The 20948-nt window shown below is 41.0% G+C and overlaps 2 protein-coding genes across 2 annotated transcripts; one reads left to right on the top strand and one right to left on the bottom strand.

Annotated features, from left to right (window-relative positions):
* Positions 1-566: 566 nt before the first annotated feature.
* Positions 567-4796, bottom strand: LOC140763983 (uncharacterized). The gene is made up of 5 exons (XM_073102384.1): positions 4596-4796; positions 2781-2895; positions 2602-2691; positions 1106-1204; positions 567-974 (listed from the first exon to the last, which is right to left on the bottom strand). The coding sequence occupies exons 1-5, from the start codon at positions 4661-4663 to the stop codon at positions 873-875; spliced, it is 474 nt and encodes a 157-aa protein (XP_072958485.1). The 5' UTR covers positions 4664-4796; the 3' UTR covers positions 567-872.
* Positions 4797-18230: 13434 nt separating this feature from the next.
* LOC140763846 (1-aminocyclopropane-1-carboxylate oxidase homolog 1-like) lies at positions 18231-20740 on the top strand. The gene is made up of 3 exons (XM_073102211.1): positions 18231-18832; positions 19016-19337; positions 20317-20740. Exons 1-3 carry the CDS (start codon positions 18336-18338, stop codon positions 20569-20571), a joined length of 1074 nt encoding a protein of 357 aa, XP_072958312.1. The 5' UTR covers positions 18231-18335; the 3' UTR covers positions 20572-20740.
* The last annotated feature ends 208 nt before the right edge of the window (positions 20741-20948 follow it).

The following is a 20948-nucleotide window of genomic DNA, read 5'->3' as shown; positions in this document are numbered from 1 at the left end:
ATATGGTAAGAACTACATTTTAGGTCATAATCTATGAATTCTAAATAATCAGACATATCATTCTTGGATTTGAAAATGAGTTTGTTTGAGACTGGATCAGCCTGAGGGCTCAGCTTGAGATAAAGATCTCAGGCTAGTTTACAAAGCCCCTACAAATACCCAACTTCTCATAGATCAGTGCAGAATAAAATTGCATGAGCAGTCTATGTTTGACAATTACTCCATATTTACAGGCTTAAACTTTAAAGTTAATTTACATTCCAACTTCATATTTGAGCATGTACATAGAAGAAATGCACTGGTCATGAAGAGATGCACTGGTCATGCAAAATAATTTCATTTGGCATTCTCTTCCCACAGAAGCTGAACAAGCGAATACAAGGCTCAAGGAAAATATAATCAGAATATAGTATATACTAGAAAATGAAGAAACAGGAAAATGCAATGTGATATACAATTTCTCTAGGAATTATATATCTCACAAGGAGAATATTTTCTAGTCAAAATATAAAATAAGCTCACAAACTGAACGCTATAAAGTTTGAACCATTCTCATGATATCAATGTTAATTGCAAGCCCGAATAAGAATTACCATAAACTTGGTCCCAGAAAATAAAGAGATGAATTTTAGTAGTGCCAATGATTCGAAACAAAGTAAGAAGCGAGCTTCAACCTACAGAAACAAAACCTATAATCCCTGAACCAAAGGTAAGGTCTATAATAATGATGCACACCAGCCAACAACTCCTGATCTGCCATTCACATTTCAGAAGGGCCACACCCTTCAAATAAAAATCCAATATATGTATCAAGAGAAATTGAAAATGACATGGCTGTTGTAGATTTTCCAACATAGTACTAACACCTCGATTTAATTTGTTTTTGACTTTGACACCTTCTTCTTGGATTGTCGTTTTGGAATAGAGTTCTTCATCCCCAAGAAGAAGAGAAGTGCACCAAAGAGAGCCAAATTCTGCAATACAAAAAGCTTTACAATTTACTAATTTGCTGGAAGAATTTAAATCCCCAAAACCAAACGAATAAAATTGTAGGGGGGGAGAGAGAGAGAGAGAGAGAGAGAGAGAGAGAGAGAGATTAGCCCACCTGTGTAAACTTGATAAAAAGCGAAACAAACTCTGTCCTCTCAATGTCATAGTTGTAGAAGTCATAAACAACGGGAGTTATAAATGCCAAGTAAAGCAGCTGTACACACAAAATGTTTCACTTAATTGAAATCAAGAAATCAAAATAACCAATATACACACCTATACACACATGAATACAAGCATAAAAATGATGTACTATATATATAAACCATCATTCCACAACAATCTAATCAAATTTCCTTGACGGAATTTTTTAGAATAACATAATTATGATTTGCAAAAGCATTAAAAAAAGAAGATTTTGCAAAATAAATCATGTCATGCTAGCAATATCATGATTAACAATAGGCATGATCAAAGTTTCTATATAAACTGCTTTACAGACAGTACCATTTGTTCATTGATTGACTTTGTCATCTTCTTTGTTTCATAATGTTAAATTGATAGATAAACTGAATGCATCCCCAACCATGATTACACAGAAGTTCAAGGACTATGAAAGTGATCTAACATTTCTAGTACCAACTAATCCATTTTGGTGAGACAAATGGAGATATAATTTGAACATTAGATGGGTGAGGGGATGGTGTGGATCACGTGAGTGAAGGGGAAGAGTAAGATAGGAGGCTGGCGTGCGTGGGTTCAGCTGGTGGCCTTGGGGTTGCCACCAATTGAAGTGAGAGAGAGAGTGCAAGGAAAGGGAATATTAGGGTAATTCTTATTCCCTCTTTGGGGTGTTTACCACACCATTTTTATAGTGGCTATCCCATGCTAAGTTACTTGCTCTCTAAACAACTGTAGACTAAACTCTACTCAACTAGACTAACTCTACTCAACTAGACTAACTCTGACTCGACTAAACCAACCGGCTCTAGGCTGGTTCACAACAAAGAACTACTCATATATAATGAAGAAATAAATGATAAGAACCAACTAAACCAGGGAAATATGACGTAATAACAAAACTATATGTTAAATAAATTAGTTCAATCATCACTTCTTCTTACTCTTTCACATCACCCATGTGACAACGCAACTTAAGATAAGCATATTCCACATCAAAATAATGCTTTAAGACTTAGATATCATAGTACATCAGGACTAGCCTGTTTTGGGTTTGAAAAGTTAAAACTTAATCCAACCAGACAATCTTAATGAAACATCCAACACTTGAACTGATCTGGTCAGTTTAAAGTAAATGTGAACTGTCTAAGCTCCAGCAGAAATAGAAAACTTTCAAGAAGAAATAATCATTATAATGGAATGCCTTCAATCAACCCCATAAGAGAGTAGGAAATTCTCCCATTTCAAAAGGATTTCATTTTCTTCATACGAAACAGAGTTTATCAATACCTACTACATTAGTAACTGTAAAAGGCTGTGTTTGCGTGTAGTTTAGGTTAATTTAAAGACCAGTTTAGTGAGCACTTACTAACCATAGTAAAGATTCGGTAAAATAATAAAACTTAGCCAGCATGATAAAAGAACACTAACCAAGAGATAAGCTCCAAATGAGCTGCTGAAGATAAATAAAAGACCTCCAAGTCCTTTCAGAGCTGTGGTAGTTGCAATCACATGCTTCATCTGAAACAAAGTTTGACAAAATACTTCCGTTACAACCGACTATCTACAAAAAAAACCTAAAAATGTCTTTAGACACAGCAAGTTCACACTTCAATGTCTGGCACAGCTACACCGAGATGGGAGGAAACATGTTTAACAAAAAGGTTGAATTTTGGCCTGAGAGCCTTTGCTGCTGGTCCTCCATCAACTCCAAATTCACTAAACCTGCACATATGACATCGGCAATGAGCAACAAGATACACAAATAAAACAAATCAGACAAATGACAATCCATGCCAGATTACATCAGCTAATGTTAACCACATTGACACAATTTTCAGCAGCAAAGGATAAAAAATATTGTAAATATGTACATAGAAACTTAAAAGTATTATGCTTGTAATTGTAACTTCATGTTAAGAAGGTGAAACTTCAAATTAACTACAATTATGCTTCCAGAGATGCATGTTTAAATCACCGTATGACTACATTCCTAGAACCTCCAGAAAAAGCTAAAATATCAGTTTATACAAGCAGGAGTTACTAATGCAGGGAGAAGACAAAAGCTTGTAGAATCATCCAATCTGAAAAATTAACCCAAGTTAAATTCTGAAGGAAAACAGGCAAAGTGATGGCCATTACTTTGTAACCATATGAAGCTATTAGACTCATCCCAATGTTGAGCGAAGCATGAATCAGTTTAAATTTAACTAATTAAAGCTAACTAACAAACTGACCAACAACCAGCACCAAGAAAAATAAAAAAAAACACCTCATAAAAGTGGAAGTGAAAAAAACGTAAATTACGCAGCCAATAGTAACCACCTAAAGCTAGACTGTTAAGTTGATTTTCTTGGAATATTGAATATAATCACTGTCCTGATACAGAGAGCAATGACTACATCAGCATACATAGCATAGTCTTTGAAGGAAAAAATGATTCCTTTCTAGACCTAAATTGAGAATATAATATTATCAAAGTTGATATAAGGAAAGAGTGTCAGAAGATAAGAGAGAAAGATGCAAGTCAACTCAGATACAAGTATGCAATCACATTAAATACACACACACAAAAAAAAATCCACCTAACTGTGATTCAAATAACTTAGATCCTAGAGAGTGTTACAGGAAGATCTTCGAAACTACAAATTATTGCTGTGGAGCCTTACTTTTAGAAGTGAATTACATAGGGGTAGAGCATCCTTACTACTGGCTGCAAATAAAAGAAACTAAGTCACACAAAGAAGCTTAGGAGTAGAGACCAAATGCATCATAGCCAACCATAACAATATATACATATCGCACACCTTGTCTTTCCTTACTAAACTTCTATATATCTATTTCTTGATAACAAGTACTATATTCTCAGCATCCATAAATCCAAGAGCTATCGCTAACAAGCATTTTCTCGCTTACAGGCATGAGGTTGACGAATTCTTTCTTTCTCCATTAAATAATAATCTTCACAATCTTAAGCCTAGCAATAAGTTCAGGTCATAGTAAGGACAATACATCTATGGAAAGATAAACACAAATCAGGATTAAAAAGAATAAAAAGAGAAACTTGGCAAAAACATTCGCTCACAATCTCAACAGGAACTCAAATAGAGCACATAAAGAATCAAAATAGCAAATAGAACCACCAGATCCAAGCAATATTACCATTTTGTCCAACTAAACCCCAGATCCATAGCATAACAAGTTCGTACTTAGAAAAAAAATCCAAAATTTCATTGCGCAAACCCACCAAAACTCACTCAAACGCCTTAAAACCACAAAACCCTAGCACCCTCTGAACGAACCCCAAACCTAATCCCATCGCGGAAGAGAACAAACTCTACCAGACGAACTCGAGCAAACACAAGAGAAGATCTACAAAGAAACAGATGTAAACAGAGATAGGATCAAGGAGCAGGAGATCTTACTCCTGGTAAGCCGAGAGGAGGAAGACGGAGGCGAAGAGAACTCTTCCAGCGAAGGATACAAACCCCATCTCCGAGAAAAAGCCTACAGAGATCTCTCGCTTGCTTCGATCTACAAACCTTTGCGAGTGGGGTGGGGTGGGCTTTAGAGAAGAGAGAAGGCTCCAAGTTTGGAATCTATACTGGAAGGTACCGCTCCAGACTCCAGAGAAGCCCTATTTAAAGCCCATGGCGATCAAAATGACCTTAGGCCGGGCAGCGAAAAGAATTGCCTCTGGATCTCTCCAGAAATTACAGGAACGCCACCCGTTGCTTCTATGCGGATGTCGGCATAGTGGATGACAACTTCGTATGCGAGTTCCGCATAGTTTATTTCTATAAGGTGGCGGTGCGGAATCCAAGTTCGGAATTTTGAAATTAGAGCCGTCGTCGACGACTTTACTCACTGATCAAGGAATGTTGGTCCAGGACAGCCGTTGGATCTTCTGATAGTTTCCTTACGGGTATTTGTGCTGACGCTAATTTTCCCTTTTAAAATTGGATTTTTCGTCTGAAAAAAATTAAAATTTTAATTTCGTAAGTTGCTGGGAAGTCTCAATTGGTTAAAGGGGGTTTAGAGTATTACAACTCCACTGTGGTCAACTCTCAGCCATGAAGAAAGTTTCGATGCAAGTATTTCAGAAACTGACGTGCAGCTTGTTGCTTTGTGTTTGATGATCTAATTTTAATATACTAAGGTAACGTGGAAACAGAGTCAAATATATGGTTGGTGGTTTGGTGCTGGGGCTCTAAGGTGAATCAGAATTATTTTTCTGGTATGAGTTAACTTCTTTGTTAAACGAAGCTAATTAGAAAGCAAGCTAGGCAATTGCTTAAGGCCCACCAAAATTCTTATAGTGGATACTAGAATTTGGAGCCCCGGTTGTAAAGATTAACGCAGTTTGTACTGCAGTTAGAGGCCATGCTGTGGAAAAAAACTTGCGATTGTAGCTTTTGCTCGGAAAAAGTCTATGCATTTGAGACACTTTTGGACTCTTATAAGAAAATTTCTATGGTAAGATGTGGAATACCCAGTTGCCAATAAGGATATAGTTTAACATAATTCGGATACAAAACTTTAGTAGTAATTTTGACTCTGAACATTATAGAAAAATGTTTAGGCAAAATATTTTACTATATTACTATTACTTATTATTAAAAATATATTTTACTCTATCAATTATTATTACAAAATATTTTTCATTATAAGGGATCCATTTAAATTTTTTTTTTTCTCTAGGAGGTAAATTTTGCCTCCTTTAGTGCTACCTTTCTAGGGTTTGAGTAGCTAGACACCTTCTATCTTCTCAATTTCTCTTTCTCCCACTCTCCTCTTCTACATTATTTTATTCAATAATAAGTTTTTAGTTGGAGGGAGGGGGAGAGGGGGGACACGCACATGTACTAACATAATTTATCTTAAGATAAATCATACTATTATCCAAATAAATATGTTAACATATTAATATTCAAATCTATAATAATCATGCTAGACTACTATATAATATGACAGAACCCACACAGACCACGATAAACCATCAACATACATGTAATACAACTAACACAATCGTCCAATATGTACAACATTTGCTATTATATAACTCATAGTCTAATATAGTGGAAAACAAATATATAAAATATCGATATAACTCAATTTCTACACAAGTTATTTTTTATACCATCTCACATCTATAACTTACATCATCTTCATTCTAAAATATATCCTTAAGATATCTCAAGTCGCTATTACATACCACATATTTAGGGCCGTTAGAAAAAATAAATAAAGAGAGTCATAAGCTAAAGACTTAGTGAATGTACTTTATCTCGAATTAGTGATGTCAGACAGAAAATAAATCATATACTAGATAAGATAAATAAAAAAGGAGCATGATATTATGTATAAGCATGTATATATATTATTAAATAATTAGTATTATTTCATGAATGACATATTATATCTTTAAACAAATATATGTCTATGATAAAATTATAATATAACATCACCAAATATAACAATATATGATGTATAACAATTATGATCAAGTGATAGTCTTATCAGTAATGATATATGATGCATGTCAAAAATTAGATATAATCCATAGATCTTTCACAATCATACTCATTAGTCTTAATTCTGAATATCATCTATTATGCTGGACCATGGTACTTGGGCTCAAACTCAATATATATCCTACTATCATGCTATAAGCTCAAAACATATCCTACCATATGCTAATAGTATCTCTAAAGATAATCGTACCTTATCATATGCTAAGGAGATCTTAGTAATAGTCATATCTTGCTATATGCTAAGAGTATCTCAATAATAATTATAACCTATCATACGCTAAGGATATATCAATGATAGTTATATCCTATCATAGGTTAAGAATATAATCATCAGCCGTAACCATAATTTGTTATACGCTAAAAGTATGTCTATTATTAGTCTAGACCAAATACTATTCTAGCAATCATATTACATATATATAATTTCTTGATTTTCTTCTTAATAATAGGTCATATGTATTTATTCAATACTATAAGAAGTCATGCATATAAAAAATTTAGGTTATAAAAAAATCGAAAGAAATATATATAATGCAATATAGTCTCTAATTATATATCTATTACATGCCTACTCACACTACAAATCAACTTAACTAATAAAATATTGCATAATATATCTCTAAGCATTTCTTAATCATTGGCATACTCATGCTTGATATCGACCTAACAAATAAATAATAAAAATATGCCCATTTGAATCATCTATATATATATATATATATGATCATATAACCATGCTAGAAGATAAAATAGAATGCACATATATAAATAGATAATATATCATGATATGGGAAAGCTATCTAAGATATAAAACTATTCATAGTCTAATCAAAAGATACAAAATATGTATCTCTCATGTTCGTTAACTAAGCATCAACTCGTCGCTAGAAGAGTCCTTAGGAGTTTCAAATAAGAGGTTCGAGATATGAAAATATTTATATAATATAAAGTTAGTTATTTATCATATTATATTCCATTCAAATAAAATATGATAGTTTATTAAGTATAAAATTAATTAAATTCATATGATAAATTTATTACGATCATATTAATATGCTATTACCATAATTTATATTTATTTAATAAGAATAATAATTTGCTAATTATTGAGTAAGTATATAATAATTTATCTCTTTTTTGTATACAACAAACAACGTCCATTTATATGATTTATGAAAGTATAATTATAAACAGTCTTATTAATTATTATTTTGTAATTCTTACTCTTGTTTAATTAATCATTAATTATATGTAAATTAGTCATTATCCAGTTATGTAAAAATAATACGTAAGCTTAGCATTTCATTTTATACAAAATAGTAGATAATAATAAGATGCTAAAAATAATTATATAAAATATGAACATAAGTATAAGATTAGTATCAATAAAAGTATACACATTAATCTGATAACAATGCTTAAACTATAGATACATTTATATGCAAATATATATAATTATAATCAATAAATTATTATACTAACTTAGCTGATAATTATATTAGTGGGTGTAAATTATAAAAATAATTAACTATCTAAATAAATTCATTTCCCTTAACTTTAAAAATCAAATGACATAATTTAAAAAAATAAAAAGAGAGAAATCGAGCCCAGTGCTGTTTGCTGTAGTGTTGGGCTGAGCCCAGCGCTACTGCAGCAGGGGAAGAAGACGAATCGAGGAAGAAGAAAAGGAGGAGGGTAAGAAGAAGAAGAAGGGAAGAGAGGGGGAAGTTGGGTAGGCGAGGAGGGGCTCGACCACTGCTGGCCAGCCGTCACGGGAGGCTCGGTCCCGGCGAACCCAAGCTTGAGAAGCAAACCGAGAGAGAAGGGAGGAGCTCACCGGCAAGGACTGGTTGGCGGCGACGACGAGGCTCCAAGGTGGCCGACGTCGATGAATATGCGCGCGCGAGAGAGAGTTTGAGGAGAGGGAAGGAGTGGAACGAGAGCGAGTGATAGATCTTTAGGGTGAGATATATAAGGAGGGAGAGAGAGGTGGTGGAGAGGGAGGGTGACAGCGGCTGCAGCATCGGCGAGGCCCGCCGCGGCTAGCTGGTCCGGTGGCTGGGGGGCACGTGGCGCCCTCAGCGCGAGCAACCAATAAGCACGAGGAGGTGAACACCGTCGCTAGTGGCTTAGACTAACACACCCAACAACTCCAACAAGTCGGGAAGGGACACATGAGCTTACTAACATAACCTATGATAAAGTACGATATTCATCTCAGTGAGAAGAAACTCGACGATTAGGAGGAGAAGTTGTTAGTGGTTTTTGCCACAGGTGATAATGAACCCATCCTAGCTCATAGCCACAATAGTTGTCACAAGTTGGAGAGTGGCTGGCCAAGCCGGCCATCGGCGCTCGATTTATACTCCATGGTTAGCGACTATGAAGAGTACCACTTGGTAAATTAAGCCACAAGGGTACTAATGGATGACACCAAGAACTCCATCTCACGAAGGAGAGAATTCCTAGCTGGATAGAGAGTACTAGAGACGATGGTGGAGACAACCCGATTAACCCTAAACCCTAGCTAGAAGAGATTACTTAGTGTAGCCTCACCTAAGTGATATAATAATAACTAGAGAGTACCACCCACACATAAACATCGAGATGAAGCCTTCCGAGTTGGCACGAGGTCACTGCCCAGCTAATCTTTTTTTTTTTTTTTTTGAAAGCCAAAGAGCTGTGACCAGCTATATATTAATAGACGGTCGAGGCGTTGCCGCGTCGACAGTTAGAAGATTACACAGCTCAGATGGAACCTGGCTTAGCCGCTCTGCGTAGCAGTAGCCAGAGGCCACCCTCGCCTTCGCTGCTGCCCAGTCTGCCACTGCATTGGCTTCCCTCCCTACGTGGGCAAGCCTGACTTCCACGAATTCTTTTGCTAGCTCCGCGCACTCCTGCGCTAGATTGCGGACTCGCCATGGACAGTGGTCCACCTGCTGCATGCATCTGATGGCCTCTGAGCAGTCCGTTTCTATCACCAAACTGCTTTCTCTGCTCGCCACCTGCAGGGCCATTCTGATGGCCCAGAGCTCGGTTTGCAACGCCGAGTCGCTCGGGCACGGCTCCCATGCCGCCTGGACTAGCTCCCTTTCAGCATTTCGGAGGATTGTCGCTGCACCTCCTTGGTATGCGCCTGGCTTGAACGATCCGTCTGTGTTGGCTTTAGTCTAGCCCGGGTCCGGTGGTTCCCATCTCTTCCTCCTCATCCTTGTCTTCCCAGGCTTCTCTTTTGTCTTGAGCCCATACTCCTCCGCCATCGCGACGGCAGATCGGACCACTGCTAGCTCCGTCCTCCTCTTCCGGCCAAACACCACTTCGTTTCTACTTTTCCATAGAGCCCACAGCGTGCAGGCAATCTTCCCTTTGATCCGGCGATCATTCTCTTTGGTTGTACACCACTCTCTCGTGATCCAGTCTTGGTCTATCAACGCTGTCTCCACCCCTTCACTGGAACGTAGCAGCTCCCACACCTCTCGACTGTATCTACACGTAAACATGAGATGGTCGGTCGTTTCCGAAAACAACCCGCACATTGCGCATCGTTCCTCGGCACCCACATGGATATAGTGAAGGTAAGCACTCGTTGGGAGCCTACCCCACAGAAGTTTCCAGCAGAAGACTCTGATCCGCGGGGCGACCGGAAGCCGCTAGAGGTTTCTCCAGCCTTCCCATCGTTGGTCACTCTGAGGAAGAAGAGAGTAGTATATGGCTTTAACCGTTGGGGTTCCCCTTGGGTGCGGCCACCAGATCCATCTGTCCTCACTGGTGGCGGCACCCATAGGGAATGTTGCTATTTTGTAAGCCATCTCAGCTCCGGCCTCCCTAGTTAGTCTCGCCGTGGTCCATTGCCTGCCGTTGGTGATATCCACCACACGCAGATTTTCTTCCATGACTGCATTCGCCCATTCCTTCGGTTGCCTGCACCACGGGATCTCGTGTAGCCAGGGGTCATAGGCGGCGCTCGTGTTTCGCCCGTTCCCTATCAGTACTCCGCAGCCCGTTCTGAGCTGCTTGGCGGTTTTTGTTAGCGCCCTCCACATCCAGGATGGATTTTTGCTCTTCGGGATCAACCATGGGTGCAGCAACCCATACTTAGCCTGCATGATTCTGATCCAAGGCGTCGGCTCTCTGTTTAACATTTTGAAAACCAGCTTGCCCAGATGCGCGGTTCGAGCCTCTTTTAGACGACGGACACCCAGTCCGCCCTGCCGCTTCGTCGTAGTCACCTGCTCCCAGTTCACCAGGTGAAGGCCGTGGCCATCGTTATTCTTCCACAGAAAGTTTCGAGCTTTTTTGGTTATCTCCTCCAGAACCCTGTCCGGCACCCACGTGCTTCCCAGCCAGTAAGCTGGGATCGCTAGTAGCGCAGCGTTGATCAGGGTTAGCTTGCCTGCTTGAGAAAGGAGCGACCCTTTCCAGCCAGCTAGCCGCTTGCCGATTCGCTCCACCAGCTCCTGCTACTCCTTCACCTTCACTCTCCGTCCTGAGATAAGCACCCCTAGGTATTTGAATGGCATGCCTGCCACCTGCAAGCCTAGTTGGACGCTAAGCTGTCTGCCTTCATCGGGCCCGATCCTGCTTGGCAGATAGAGCTCCGATTTGCTGTAGTTTACCCGCTGATTGGTGATGAGTTCGTACCGGCTCAGGCTATCTAGAATGTTGCTGGCATTAGTCGTAGAAGCTTCCGCCATGAGCAACAGATCATCTGCATAGAGCAGGTGGGACAGATGCACATCTCCAACCCGATAGCCGCTCAGCAGGCCTCTATCTACCTTCTCGTTAATGATCCTCGATAGGACTTGTGTGACGATGATGAAGAGGTAGGGAGATAGCGGATCTCCTTGTCTCAGGCCGCTCCGGGGTGTGATCCATTTAGACGGACACCCGTTGATCAGCAAGGCGAACCTTGGGGAAGCAATACACGCCTGCACCCAGTTGCACCACCGCGGGGGGAAACCCATCCGCTGCAGCACGCCGGTCACCGCCTGCCAGCTTACCCGATCATACGCCTTCTCCATATCCATTTTGATCATCATAATAGGGTTTCCTCCCTTGTCGGTCGCCATTGAGTGAGCCACCTCCTGAGCTGCCAGCGTATTGTCCTCGTACTTCGGCCTGCCACGAAAGCCGCCTGCTCCGGGCCGATGATGTTGGCCAACATCTTCTTTAGGCGGCTTACCATGATCTTCGCTATTACTTTGTATATGACATTGCACAGTGCAATGGGTCTGAAGTCCGCCACCTTCATTGGGAGCTCCTTCTTCGGGATCAGGGTTATGAAGGTGTCACCCCAAGCTTGCGGCATTCTTGCGTTGCTGAAGAAATGACCTACTGCCTGGCAGAGGCCACCGCCCATGGTGTCCCAGTACTGAGTGTAGACTTCCGCTTGCATCCCGTCCGGGCCCGGGGCCTTTCCTCGCGGCAGGCTCCAGACCGCTTCCTTGATCTCCTCCTCCGTCACTGGCAACTCTAGGGCCACCGCTTCGGCGCTCGAAATTTTGGGAAGGGAGGGCCATTCCGATCTCCTACCGTCAGGCACATCCGCTTCCGCCCATAGGCTTTGGTAGAAGGACGTAAAGATTTGGTTCACTTCCTCCGGCGCCTGCACCCATCTATCCTCGCCGTCCATGATGCCAGAGATCTTGTTACGCTTTCTTCTGATTGTTGCCGAGATATGAAAGAATTTGGTGTTTCGGTCCCCGTCCTCCGTCCACCTAAGCCGAGATCTTTGCAACCATTTGATATTAAGCTGTCTGTTCAGGGCTATTTTGCAGTTGTATAAGCTTCTCATCCTCTGCATGTCCTCCTCCGACAGCTGGCCGTTGGCATCTAGCTCTTCTAGGTCTGCCAGCTTGGTGTTTGTGTCCGTTAGCCGCCTTTCCACACTTCCGACCGCCTCACGGTTCCAGGTGCTTAAGGTTTTTCTCAAAGCACTCAACCGGTGGGAGAATGCATGCATTGGATTGCCTCCGGCGTGCCTCGCCCAGGTTTCCTTTACAATGTTCTGGCACTCCTCATACTCCATCCAGAGGAGCTCGAATCGGAATGGTCGCTTGATCCTTTCCATGGCTGCTGGAACCTTGAGGAGCAGCGGGGCATGGTCCAAGGCACCCCTATCCAGGTGCTGGACTCTGCAGTCTGGGTGCTCGCTTACCCATTCCGTGTTGCCTAGGGCTCTGTCAAGCCGGATCCAGATGCGTCGGGATCCTTGTTGGTTGTTGCACCAGGTGAAAGGGATGCCTTCAAACCCTAAGTCGCACAGCCTCGTCTCGTCTACAAACTTCGCAAAAGCCTTTGCCTTCGGCCCTAGCGTGACTTCAGCACTGCTCCGCTTCTCCTGGCGGGACAGGAAGGCGTTGAAGTCACCAATAATCACCCATGGCTTGTCTAGACAGGCAATGTTCTTCAGCTCCTCCCAAAGTTCTTTCTGGCCTTCCAGAAGGGTGCTGGCATAGACGATGGTCCAAATCCAGGATCGTCCCGACGTTAGGGTTATGGTCAGGTGAGCTGCATATCTTGATACGGTAGCTACGTTCACCCAGCCAAGCTCCTTCTTCCACAGGATCAGGATGCCGCCCGACCTGCCTTGCGCGGGGATAGCGAACCACGCCCATCCTCTTCCAATCTTCTTCGCCACCTGCTCCGCCTCCAACCAGCTGGTGTGCGTTTCTAGCAAGGCCAGCATTTCCAGGTTATGGTCCCGGATCATGACTCTACAACGGTCTAGTGCCTCTTTCTTGCGGGCACCTCTGCAGCTCCACACTAAGGTTTTTAACATTGTTAAACCTTAAGGGATGGCTGGCCGACAGCCTGTCAGTGCAACCGACCTCTCTTAGAGGTGGGTATGTCATGTCCACCTCTGTTGGTATTCTCCTCTTCCAGCTCCGTCTCCATTTCCTCATCCCCGAGAGTTTCTTTAACTTTGTTTGCCACCAGGGCAAGCTGCAGGTATCTGGCATCTCCTTCCTTGTTGTCCGCCTCCCGATCTTCCAAGAGTAGACACCTCTTAACTCTGGCCACCGTTTCACCATGATTCCCTGGTGGTTTAGTTTGTTTCACTGCGGTCGGGGTGAAGCCTGCTGCGACCAGTCCATCTTGGACGAATTGAGCCGGATAGTCGCTGGTGTTCCACCGCTCACCGCCAGCACTTTTCTTTGTTTTGACATAGGTAGACCGTTGTGCCCTCTGGTCTCCTGAGCCCAACAAGACAGATATCCCTTGGACCATTGCAGTTCTTCCCCTCGCCTCCCCTACACCTGGCGGGTTGTGTTCTCTGCCGTCCGATACCGACACGTCTGGCATTAATTGTTCAGCATCGGTGTCGCCTTCTGGCTCGTCCACCCGTACTTCCTTCTGCTTCTCATCACTGGCTTTCTTACTTGACATGGGCCCCGCCGATTGATTTTTTATTTCTACTCCACCTGACGTGCATGGCCTCTGGTACGAGGCACCCTTCCTTGCTCTTCCTTCTCCTTGCTACGCCTCTGCCCCCGGCTTCATCTTCTCTGCGTACGCATGGTCTGCATGGTACTCTTGCGGTTGACGGGGACGTCTTCCTGTACCTAGACCAGCTTCCGGTTTTCTTCCGTTTCTGGCCTGCTGATGGACATCTCCTTGCTGGCTTGCCCTTCTTTCCTTGCCGTGCCCCATGTAACCCTTTGGGAATTGATACGGCTCGCCTGGCTTTTTCTCCCCTTCTTTCCTCTTACCCATGGGTTCCTGATCTTTCCCATCCCCTACCGGGGTACGGTATGCGTAACCGGATTGTTTTCCTCTCTGGGTAGCCTGCCATCTCGGCTTCCTTTGGACGGTGCACCAAGGTCCATAATAGCCGCTGTCCTCTTCCTTGCCGTCCTTTCTCCGGTTTGGGTTAGTACTTCGCTGTTCACCTCCTCCCTCGCCGTCTTTAGTCACCGGCGACTCCTTCCCTTGTGCTGTAGCCGTGAAGCCGCACTCTTCAGCCTTATGCCCGATCCTCCCGCACGCGAAGCAGAATTTAGGGAGGCTTTCATACTGCACTCTTTGATCAACCCTGTCTTCCTTTTGTCCGAGCCATACCGCTGTTTTCAGAGGTTTGCTGAGGTCTACCTCGATGCACACCTGAGCGAAATGGCTTCTGGAGTGGTCTAGGTGTTAGGTTTTTATTTGTTGGCAATTGTGTACAAAATATTCTAAGTGTATTTTTTACATGTATATGAGCCTTACACAAGTCTAGAATATCTCTGGTCTGAAGAATTGCAAGGTTATTGGAGAAAAGCTGTTGAGTTCACACCGCGTTCACAAACGCGTTCGAACGCGGTGCGTTCACAAACGCGTTCGAACGCGGGCACTGCGTTCACACAGACAGAGAGCCGCGTTCACAAACGCGTTCGAACGCGGGCATTGCGTTCACACAGACAGAGAGCCGCGTTCACAAACGCGTTCGAACGCGGGTACTGCGTTCACACAGACCGAGAGCAGCGTTCACAAACGCGTTCGAACGCAACCTGAAGAATTCAAGCTGTCGCGTTCGAACGCACTTGGGCCCGTTCGAACGCAAGTGAGATTAAGTTAGGCCGTTCGAACGCACTCGGGCCGCGTTCGAACGCACCTATGAAGTTTGCAATTTATTGGATTTTCGTGAGTACGACTATTACTTGGATTTGGAAATATCTTGGAGATCATATATAAGGATTATGAAACCCTAACTTTAGGGTAGTGGAAGAAATATTATTGAAGGAGACTTCTTGAGGCTACATCGATTCTTCAACTAACAATGTTCCACTCATCTACAAGAATTTAATCTTTCGTCTTAAGGGTGATCTAGACGAAAGATCAATCTCGAGGGCTACTGAGATTGGACTTCAATCACAAGAAGCAGTGAATCGTGAGTTCTAGCGATCAAGACTGAGAGAAACAAAGTCGTTTGGATCGACGGGGTGTTTTGTGAGTCAGTCTTGTAACTGCTACTATTATAGTGATTGGTTTTGATCCGAGTTTGGATCCGTGGTTTTTTTTCCCATTTTGGGTTTTTCCACGTTAAAATCTTAGCGTTCATCTCTACTTTCGTTTTTAATATTTCTTCCGACTTTTACTTAAGCAAACGAGAAATATCATTGCCTAGAGGTTAGATACATACGTGTATCTAGGGATTTATTTTTTTTCACTAGGGTTGTTTCATCCACTCTTAACGGTCTGCCAAAGAATGCTGCTACTGGGATGAGTGCCTCTAGTTCCTAGTATTCCTGTGGTAGATTGTGCAGCTGTATCCAGACCGGTGCTGTCGTGAAAGCCTCCGGGGACGGCCGGAAGTTATTTCGCCATGGGATGAGGTTGAGAACTTGTCCTTGGACTGTCCATGGTCCATTTATCAGCACATGATCCAAGTCCTCAGCTTTCTCGAATCTGAATACATAATATCCCTCCTCCATGTCGGAGATTGAGAAACCTTCTATCCCTGTCCAGAGTTTTGCTACCATAGATTTCATCCAAGCCAGCGGTAGGCCCTTGCCCAGGAATCTACCGAAGAGTGCTAGTTTCCATCTGTTCCGACATGTCTCCAGCACCTCAGGGTCGATCACCACACTATCCTCCAGCTGGTCTCGTAATTTTGCCAGGATCTCTGCCGGTATTGCTCCCGGTTTCCGACGGCCTGATCTGCTCCCCGCCGCTACTGAAGCCCAGGTTCTGTTGGCCTCCTTGGGATTTCTTTGACCCGCTGCGGGTTGATTTACTTCCTCCGGCTCCGACACCTTCGACGATGATGCCCTCCGCTGATGCACATCTTCTCCTCCCGTTGTTGCTGGTGGCACCTCCATTTCGGAGCAAAATCTACCTAGGAAGAAAGATAAATGACAAAAGAGAGGGCTAGAGAGCAAATTACACATTAAAACTTAGATTAATAGGAAATAGGAGAGGAGGGTTGGAACGAACAACGAGGTTCGCTTGCTTGACGACACTTCAGCAATGGCTTTGACTCGGTGAGAAGGAAGTGTAAATAGAGGCTTGCGGATAAGGGAAAGAGAAGAAGAGAAAAGAAAGAGCACGTGTGATTGTTTATTTTTAGTCATTACACTAATTGTTTATTTTTAGTTGTTACACTATAATTTATTTGAGATTTTTACATAATTATCACTAAAAACTTTTAAAATATTATAATTACCACTATATTATCCAAAATATCATAATCTAAATAATCGTCCTTCTTCAAAAAATATCATTCCGTTACTTAAAACTCTACTAATCGTAATAAAATTGAGATTAAAATATTTATTCTGCCCTTGCAGAAATTATTTAAAATAGTATAAAAACTATCCAAGTTTGGCAATAACATAATACCACAAATAATTTTTAATTTGAGACAAATTATTAATGTATATTTTGCACTCCAAACTTTAAGAAAGAAGAGTATTTTAGTTAATTATATGTTTTTGTTAGCTTTAAGAATGACCTATTGTGAATAGTCTGTCATTTTTATAAGGACTAGTATATTAAAAACTAATTATAAAGATAATTCTAAAAAAAATTTAAATTTTAATAGCAATTATAATATTTAGAAAAAATATAAAAATTATGTAAAATACCCTTACTATTTTAGTGGAGGCTGAGTCATGGATGACGTGTATGTAGTTGGAGTTGCTCAATTACTATATTCTTCTCCATTTAGTAAAATGATACAAACTCTAATTTTTATATCTAATCTCATCAAGTTCTGCTATAATTTGTGGAGGAGATGAGAGATAGACTCCAAATCCCAGTGAAGTCAAACATAGTCAAAAGAATCGCAAGAAAACAAGCAAAAGATGATATAAGGAAGTTTGACGCTGCAATGGAATTTATAAAAATATCAACGGAAATATGCATATAACACCCTAAGTTTTGAAATTTACACATGAAGTCTCACAATTTAATAAATATGTATAGAAAATACTTCATGTTATATTTAAATTAACACCATTTAGGCACATAAGAAATTTCTATCAAATTTAATAAATTTAAAATAGTAACTAAAATATCCTTTGTTCTTTCTTCAACTTTGTTCCTATTTCTTTCTCTCTTCCTTTCTTTTGTGATTACTTCTTGTAATTAATAAAAAGTAAGTTTTTCTCTTGCAGCATCTCTATCTTCTTATCCACATATTAGAATAGCTTGGATATCATATTTTATTTAAGCATGGCCTGAGTTTTTAGTTTTTAGTTTTTAGAAAGGTATCCAGTCATTTTCATGCGAAAAATTGATCTTGGTTGTGTGATAGATTGAGTATAAAATGGGCTGGGTTGGATTAGGCTAGGCTAGGTAGGGTTGAGTTGGGTTAAGTTGTATTAAATAATTATATTGAGTTGAGTATAGATAAGTATAATTTAGATTGAGTTAACTAACAAATATAAATTATAAGGTTTAATTTGACAATAGTAAAAAATATACGGTGTTAACCGTAATTTTATTATAAGATGGGGTTATATGCAAATGTCCAAAGTATCGAAAAGGACAATTAGTTTCTATATTTAAAAGAAATCCAAAGATATTTTATCTTAGCGTTGGTCTCAGTTGTCAACTTAAATTAAAGAAAAAATTATCACGGAATCACCCTCTTTCCACTCCACCACTTCGTATTTCCTGCTCTATTGCCAGGGTCGAAGGACACGAATCATGGTGTCTGCTGATTACGATCGGACGGCCGACCTGAGAGCCCTCGACGCTACCAGAGCCGGCGTCCGCGGCCTCGTCGCCGCAGGCATCGCCGAGCTCCCCCGCATCTTCCTCCTCCCTCCCGGGGAACGCGTGGACGCCGAGGCGGCGGGAGGAGGGGGAACCCTTGAGATCCCCGTGGTTGACCTCGGGGGCGACCGGGAGCAGGCAGTGGAGGCGGTGAGGCGGGCGGGGGAGCAGTGGGGGTTCTTCCAGGTGGTGGGCCACGCGGTTCCCACGTTGTCGATAGAGGCGGCGGCGGCGGCGGTGCGCGGGTTCCACGAGGGGGAGAGGGAGGAGGTGAAGAGGCGGCTCTACTCACGCGAGCCGGGGAGGGCGGTGAAGTACCACTGCAACTTCGACCTGTACCAATCGCGCGTCGCCAACTGGAGGGACACCCTCTACTGCCGCATGGCGCCGGACCCACCGGCCCCCGACGAGCTGCCGGATTCTTGCAGGTTTGCATCGATAGCACCGATTTAATTTGGAAGCAAACAAGAAAGATTAAAAATAAAAAAATTAAAAAATTTATCGTGGAATTTTTCCTAGATGCTATCCTTATTCTTATTTTGATATATTTACTCGGATCCAAACGATCTCTTATATGATTAAGCATGAGAATTTTTCTGCTCAAATTGTAGGGAAGCACTTCTAGAGTACTCTGAGCATGTCAAGGGATTAGGGAATACTTTATTCGAGTTACTCTCAGAGGCACTCGGACTTAGTCCGAGCTATCTAACGGACATTGACTGCATCCAAGGGCAAATTCTACTGTGCCATTATTATCCTCCGTGTCCTGAGCCCGAGCTCGCCATTGGGACAAGCAGGCATTCGGACTCTGGATTTCTAACCGTTCTCCTCCAAGATCATGTCGGTGGGCTTCAGATTCTTCATGAAGACCAGTGGATTGATGTTCCTCCTATTCCTGGAGCACTCGTGGTAAATATAGGCGATCTCCTACAGGTGAGATTGGATAAAATTTAAAAAGAAATGTTCGGTATGCAATTCTTTTTTTTTTTTTTCTCCTTCTTCTTAAATTAATCTGTCCATTTGTATAAAACTTGTTCTTTAATATGGTTGTCAAATAACTAAGGCTTGATCAATATCGACTTGATTCATTGGTTTAGGCTTGATATTTATTTCGAGTCTAGCTTATCATAATAGGAGGTGTAAACGCGTCGAGTAGGTCGGTTCAAAATTAAGACCAGCTAACATGGACTTGAGCTGGGCTCACCCAAGTATCAAGCTAGCTTGCCTCCAAAATGTTAAGAGTTTTCTTTTACATAATTGTAAAACTTTTAATTATCATATTACCAGGACATTATTTTTAAAAAGATCATAATTGAAGATCATAATTGAAGATCATAATTGCAACTGAAAAAAATCTTTTTGACTCTTTCAATAATTGTCCCTCTTGATTAGTTTGTAACAAAAATATTTATAAAATATCCCTAATAAATGATTGATAAATTTAACAATTTTACATAAATGACTAAAATATCCTGGAGTTTAAATTGTAACATATTCATCAATGATTTTTTGTCTTGCATAAAAAATAGTATCTTTTCTTGTCCCATGATATCAGTCTATCAACTACAGATTTTAAACAATTTTAAGCAATTTTAATTATAACAAAATAGTCTTTTTTGTAATTTAAATTCAGGTTTAACTATAATTAATTAGATTTAACTAACATAATGTAATATTTTTAAAATAGCTTGCGATTTCAATGGCAATTATAAATTTTTTTGAATGCAGTGACAATAATAATTCCACCTTAATTCTACAGCATCCATGCTATATCTTATTTCTACCAAATGATATTATGCATTACTACTCCGTTATCTAAATATTTTGAGTCAACTAGTTATCTACTATTTTCATTGTTGTAAACTAATTCGGATCACCTAAAATTCTCTTCTTATTTTGGCATATGCTTCAGCTAATCTCCAATGATAGGTTCAAGAGTGTAGAGCACAGAGTGCTGGCCAAGAAGGAGGGCCCAAGAATTTCAATTGCTTGTTTCTTTAGTACCCACTTCCATCCATCTTCTACAAGGATATATGGCCCAATCAAGGAGCTCTTATCTGAGGAGAACCCTCCTCTGTATAGAGAAACACTTGTTAGGGACTTCATGAAGTACTATTACTCTAAAGGGTTGGATGGAAAATCTGCAATATCACATTTCAGACTATGAATTTTTTATTATAGATTTGAACATTGTACGGAGGTACTCTTCATGTGTTGTGTTATTTACTATATTATGGCTTGTAAGATAGAAATATCTTGAATATTCAAGCAAGCTTGTTGGTTAGAAGTGTATTAAAAGACATATTTTGATCAGTGAGTTTCTTATGGTACCGTAAGCTCTTGCTACTTAACACTAAATTTTTTACGGTATTAAGATAACAAATAGGTTCTTGAGTTAAAGATAGTCAGTTAAAAGTGGTATTATATGTATTAGTATTTATGTAATCGGCAATTTTGATCAAAATAAAATTGTTTACATCTAGTTATTTATTGTATGAGCAGTGGCACACAAGTTTTCCTGAAGATTATAGGTTATTTCGCATA

This window comes from Typha angustifolia, chromosome 7 (assembly GCF_048772165.1).
Source record: "Typha angustifolia cultivar Huaian chromosome 7, ASM4877216v1, whole genome shotgun sequence".
NCBI classification, from domain to species: domain Eukaryota; kingdom Viridiplantae; phylum Streptophyta; class Magnoliopsida; order Poales; family Typhaceae; genus Typha; species Typha angustifolia.
The sequence above is the reverse complement of the archived record's forward strand: the minus strand, read 5'-3'. Positions and strand labels throughout refer to the sequence as shown.

Bases quoted from the DNA above. Each gene is read 5' to 3' on its own strand.
- LOC140763983 (XM_073102384.1), bottom strand. From the start codon at position 4,663: ATGGGGTTTGTATCCTTCGCTGGAAGAGTTCTCTTCGCCTCCGTCTTC. The intron at 1,205-2,601 runs GTTAGTGTTCTT...TTGTGTGTACAG, and splicing joins CATTTGGAGCTTATCTCTTG to CTGCTTTACTTGGCATTTAT. The intron at 975-1,105 runs GTGGGCTAATCT...TTTGTATTGCAG, and splicing joins TTTTTATCAAGTTTACACAG to AATTTGGCTCTCTTTGGTGC.
- LOC140763846 (XM_073102211.1), top strand. From the start codon at position 18,336: ATGGTGTCTGCTGATTACGATCGGACGGCCGACCTGAGAGCCCTCGAC. The intron at 18,833-19,015 runs GTTTGCATCGAT...CTCAAATTGTAG, and splicing joins GAGCTGCCGGATTCTTGCAG to GGAAGCACTTCTAGAGTACT. The intron at 19,338-20,316 runs GTGAGATTGGAT...CATATGCTTCAG, and splicing joins ATATAGGCGATCTCCTACAG to CTAATCTCCAATGATAGGTT.